The following is a 5,747-nucleotide window of genomic DNA, read 5'->3' on the forward strand; positions in this document are numbered from 1 at the left end:
CCAAGGGGCAGTGCAGTGTTGTACCTGGGCTGTGGACTCTGGAGCCTGACCGCCTGTGTTTGAATCCCAGCTCTGCCACTTACTAGCTGTACATCCTTGGGCAAGTTACTTAAATGCCTTTAAGCCTCAGTATCCTCATCTGTAAAACTAGGATTGATTTATTTCACAAATTCTTATTTGAGCATCTATTATGTGCCAGGCACTGCTCCAGGGACTGGAATGAGTCTGTGAACAAAGCAAGTAAAAATCCTTGCTTTTGCGGACCTCATACGTGGCAGGGGTATACAGGTAATAATTCTATAACAAATAGGTAAATGATACAGTATATTAATAGGTGATAAATGCTATGGGAAAGCAAAAACCAAAATCCAATGTGCACAGGGAATGGGGAGATGGGGCATGGTCATTTTTTAATTTTAAAGAGGCTGCTCAGGGAAGGCCTCACTGAGAAGGCGACAACCCAGCACAGACTTGAAGGAGGGGAGGGAACTGACCACATGGTTAACTGGGGAGGAGCACCCCAGCAGAGGGGGCAGCTGGACAAAGGCCCAGAGGCAGGAGCCTGGCTTGATGTTGGAGGAACGACAAGGATGCTGGTCTGGCTGGAGAGGAGCCAGGAACTGGAGAATGGGAGGTGTCAAGGTTGCAGAGGAAGGCAGAGGGTGGGGGTCAGCCGATCGTGTAGGGCCTTGTAGACCATGGAAGGGTTTCAGGTTTTACTCTGAGGTAGGTGGGAGCCATGGGAGGGTTCTGAGCAGAGGAGTAATATAACCTAATTTATGTTCCAATGGGATCTTTCCGGCTGTTCTGTAGAGATTAGGCTTGGGAGGGGGCAGTGTACAAAAGGTGGAAGCGGGAGACCAGGGAGAAGCTGGGGCAATAATGCAGATGGGAGGTGATAATGGCTCGGGCCACGGAGCTAGCTCTGGGGATGGCGAGAAGTGGTTGGGTACAAGCTGTATGTCCAAGGTTGAGTTGACAGGACTTGCTGATGGATCAGATTCAGGGTGTGAGGAAAGAGAGGAATCAAGGACAACTCCAAGGTCTTGGCTGGAGCAACCAGAAAGATGGAGCTGCCACTCTCTAAGATGCGGACAGCAGAGTGGGGCCAGGTTTGGTGGGGGAAGGCGAAATAAGGAGAACAGTTTGGGGTAGCTGATTTGAAGTCCAGCATCCAGGCGAATGCAGTCGGGAATGCAAGCCTGGAGTTTAGGGCTGCGGTGGGGAATAACAGTCCCCACCTCATAAATGGTTGTCAGGGTTAAATAAACTCATGACTGTAAGGCACGGAGAACAGGGCTTGGCCCCGTGAGTGCTGAGAGGTCAGTTGTTCTTAGCCCTGGGGAAGATCCCACCGTTGGTTCCAGCTCGCTCCCCACATGCCCACTCTCACATTTCTCTTGGGGATGGGAGCAGTAGGTTCTCAAGACAGCTGAGAATGTTTCCTTCCTTACTTTCTTTCTTTCTTTCTTTCTTTCTTTTTTTTTTTTTTTTGGTGGCTGGCCCTATAGGATCAAACTCTGGACCTTGGTGTTACCAGCACCACGCCCTATCCAACTGAGTATCCAGCCAGCCTAGGCAAGTGACTTCGCCTCTCCGACCACTATTTTATTGTATCTATATCTAATGAAGATAATAATCCCTTTATCAAAGCATTATCCTGAGAAGCAAATGAAAAATAACGGATTTAAGTGCCCGGCACACAGGAGGTGCGTATAACAGTCTGTTTCTTTCTTCCCTCCCAGCGCCCCAGTGGTCAGGAAGAAAGGAAGCAAAGTCAGTGTCCCTCTCAGCTGTTTATTGAAAGGAGAGGTGGAATGAAAGGGATGCAGGGCGGGGAGGGGGCGCTGGGCACAAGGGCGGCAGGGTCTGGCCTGGTGGGGCAGGACTGAGGACCCTCCCCAGGGGTCCTCCAGGCCGGCGGAGACTGAAGGGGGAGGGGAAGGGCGGGAGCCTTCGGCTCTTCTCTCCAGCTGTCTTTGCGCTCCCCCTAGTGGTACAGATGGGAGATGACGCCTTTGGCTGGGGAGCCGGCAGGAGGGAGGGGCTGCTGCCTCCAGGAGGGCACATGTGTTACCAGGGTCAGAATCAGAGCCTGTGGGCGTTGGTTTCTAGGTGGGAGGGCTTTAAGGGGCAAAGACATTCCACTTCTCTGGTCCCCTGGCTCTCAGAGGCTACTTAAATCCATGTCCAAAGTATCTTTGGGGCCACCTGGGAACCATCAGGCCTCCAGCTAGTCTCTCTGTGCCAAACCTGCCCCCACCCTTGGGGATCTCCTAGGGACCAGGAAGGTGTGAGGCCTTGCTCCGGCTGTAGAACAAGAGCTGGCCGAGGAGGAGCCTGAAGATGTGGTTCTAGACCCTGCAGACCACCTTGCTGTGTGAACTTGGACATATCACCTCTCAGCCTCCCACCACCACCTCATCTGTAGACTCGGTTTAGTAATTGCCGGTGATGAGGTGGACTGTGGGGCTCTGCTCTCAGACTGCAGGTGAAAAACACACTGTGAGAGGTAAATGTCTTCACACCATCCTGGAGGGGAAGTCCAAGTGAGTGTCCTGGACCCATTCTGAGGTGTCCTGGTGGAGGAAAACGACCCCTCTAGCCTTCCCCTTTTTTTGTCTATGGAGGGTAGTGCTTATATCATGAGGGGAATAGGAAAGTCACAGAATTCTAGAATCTTGTCCAAACCCTTCATAGTAAAGAGGCAGGAACTGATGGTCTGAAAGGATAAGGGGCTTGCCCAGAGAGGAAAGAGTGGGGACAATTGAGGGAGATGTTTTCTTGTCCCTGAAGGGTCTTGGGAAGGAGAGGTGGGTGGGAAGTGTGGGGAGGACTTGATAAGGCTGGCATCTTGGATGATTTGAGGTCCTACCCCTGGGGAAGGGGCACAGGGACTTGAGCTCCAGACTTTACCTGGAGTTGAGCCTTCTGGGGGTTTGGATGGAAGGGGCCCTGCTGAAAGGGAGACATTGGTGTGACAATGGAGGGGTGTGGTGGGGAAGAGAAAGGGTCCAGACCCCAGGTCTGGCTCCTTCTCTGGCCATGTGCTTGGATGGAAGGGGCCCTGCTGAAAGGGAGACATTGGTGTGACAATGGGGGGGTGTGGTGGGGAAGAGAAAGGGTCCAGACCCCAGGTCTGGCTCCTTCTCTGGCCATGTGGGTAGCTCAAGAGTCCCGCTGGGGCTGGATGGTCTGCACAAAGGATTGCCCAAAGGGGCTGGCAGGTGGCGAGAACCATGACTGGCCACTGGCATCACAGAAGATGGGGGACAGCTGCTGTTCTGGCTCATCCCCAAAGACCTCCATGTGGTCATCAGCTTCAGTGGCCAAGGGCTCTGCCTTGATGTCCTGGCTTGCCCAGCCCGTCATGGCCCAGAATAGGCAGATGGCCAGCAGAACCCCAGCCGCCGCACAGAGCGCAGTGCCTGCCAGGCGGCAGGTGCCCAGGGCTTGGTTGTAGTCGGCCGCCCGCTGATCCAGCACCAGGAACTCACCCTCGCCAATGCCTTCCAGCTTGGGGGGCACCGCATAGCCAGTGGTCAGGGCTGCCACGCCCAGCAGCAGAAGCAGGGTCCCCGAGGACAGGCTGATCTGGGGAGAGGCAGACAGACCAAGAGGCAGTCAGGGTCAGTGAGGAGCCACAAGCTAAGGGATCACCTGGTGTAGTGAATTGAATTATGTCCCCCCAAAACTCCCTGAAGCTTGAATTGTGTCCCTCAAGTTTTATGTATTAGAAACTTAGCCCCCACTGTGACTGTTAAGAGGGTGGGAGATCCTATTTTGGTAATTGAAAGGTGGAGCTGTGAAGAGGTAATTGGATTATAGGACCGTGCAGTAGTGACTGGATTAAAAATGGTTGTCAGGGGCATGGTTCTGAGGGCTTTAAAAGAAGAGAAGAGTCTGTCTGTCTCTCTCTCTGCTTCCAGCATCTTGCAATGTGAGACCCTTGGGTCACTGTCACCACCACCAGATGGACTTTGGGCTTCCCAGCCTTAGAAACTATAAGCAAAAAATTTCTTTTTCTTTATAAATTACCCAGTTCCAGGTATTCTGTTAGAGCAACACAAAATGGACTAATACACCTGGAATCCTAAATGGCCTCAAAGGTAATCCCTTAATCCAACCCTAAGAGATGGGAATCACAGAACACACCTGCTGGGATCTAACTGACAGCAGGCACAAACTGTCATGTTGTATTTGGAATCTTGAGGCCCCCTGATTAATTTCCTTCCCAGCTCCCACCTAGCAATGGATTTCTTCAGCCAAACTTGGGTCCCCTCCCTCATTATTTGGATCCTATCATATTCGCTTGTCCTTTCTACCCTCTACCTCTCTGTCGGGATAACTCCTACGTATCCTCAGATCTCATCTCAAACCTCACCTCCTTCAGGAAATCTTCTAGGATGCCCCCGGACAGGGTCGGGTCCCCTGCTCTGCACTCTGCACAGACTCTGTGCTCATTTGTCCTTTAGCGTGCTCACTTTGGTGCACATTTGGACATGTATTTCAGTTATTATGTAAGTGATGTCTGCCTGTGCCACCAGACTGAGAGCCCCATGAGAGCAGAGACTGCCTGTTTTGGCTCACGAGGTGTCTTCTGTGCCTAGCACAAGACAGCTAGTGTCAGAGCAGAGGCTGAAGAGCTAGGAGTTCCTCGAGGACAGGAACCATATTGTCTTAAATTCTACGTCTCTGAAAGCCTAGCACAGTGCCTGGCAATAAGATGCTTTTAAAAAATTAAATATGGGGCCGGCCCGGTGGCGCACTGCTACAGTGTGCTGCTTGGGAGCGCAGTGGCGCTCCCGCCGAGGGTTCGGATCCCACATACAGACCGGTTCCCGCTCACTGGCTGAGTGGGGTGCGGGTGTGACACCGAGGGTTGCGATCCCGTTGCCGGTCCTGGTCTGGTACGTGCGTGACACTGAGGGTTGCGATCCGTTGCCAGACACGAAAAAAGACGGAAAAAAAAAATTAAATATGTACTCACCTTCTAGATATCTTCCCTGATCACCCCAGGCACTGAGACCATTTCCTCTCCTGGAATCCTCTGCACACCTGACCTGAGGTTGTGCAGGTTGGTGCCTCTGCACAGGTTGGTGCCTTGCCTCCCCACTAGACTGAAGTCCTTTGAAAGCAAAAGGAGTGACCCTCTGCCTCAATCTCCCTCCAGTATTTAGCAAAGAGCTCTGCTCATCACAGGGACTGGGCTCATTGCCACCTCCACATCTTTACCCATATGGAGTACCCTGGCTGACCCCTCTCCCTGGCTATTATAGATGTCAACTGTGCTTCTCTCACATCTTTCCACTGCCTTGGCAACTGACCCCAATATTTCATTGGGAAACCAAGTAAGATTGAAGTGAGATGAACCCCACTTCCTGCCAGTCAGTGTATTCCATCTCCCTGGCCATAGTAATTAGTTTAGTGCTGGCTAGTGACCCAGTCAGAGCAAATGTGACATGTGCCAGGGCTTCTGGGGATAAAAAGTATTGTTCCTTGTCAATGGCAATGGTTTTTTTTTTTTTTGTCCTTTTTTCTTTCGTGTCCGGCAACGTATCGCAACCCTCGGTGTTGCGCCCGCACCTCGCTCAGCCAGTGAGCGGGAACCGGTCTGTATGTGGGATCCGAACCCTCGGCGGGAGCGCCGCTGTGCTCTCAAGTGGCGCACTGTAGCAGTGCGCCACCAGGCCGGCCCCCTGGTTTTTAATTTCTAGCTATCCTGGATCTTTTGTCTCTCCATGTAA

At 52.4% G+C, this 5,747-nt stretch overlaps 1 protein-coding gene across 1 annotated transcript in view; it reads right to left on the minus strand.

Annotated features, from left to right (window-relative positions):
• Window positions 1-3,055: 3,055 nt before the first annotated feature.
• The window catches only part of NRSN2 (neurensin 2), a 7,153-nt gene continuing 4,461 nt past the window's right edge, over window positions 3,056-5,747 (minus strand). The window contains exon 3 of the mRNA XM_008587696.1: window positions 3,056-3,594. Coding sequence (XP_008585918.1) covers window positions 3,169-3,594 — 426 coding nt within the window. The 3' untranslated portion in view covers window positions 3,056-3,168. The remainder of the gene's footprint in view (window positions 3,595-5,747) is intronic.

Source organism: Galeopterus variegatus, unplaced genomic scaffold (assembly GCF_000696425.1).
Source record: "Galeopterus variegatus unplaced genomic scaffold, G_variegatus-3.0.2 Scaffold4500, whole genome shotgun sequence".
Taxonomy (NCBI): Eukaryota; Metazoa; Chordata; class Mammalia; order Dermoptera; family Cynocephalidae; genus Galeopterus; species Galeopterus variegatus.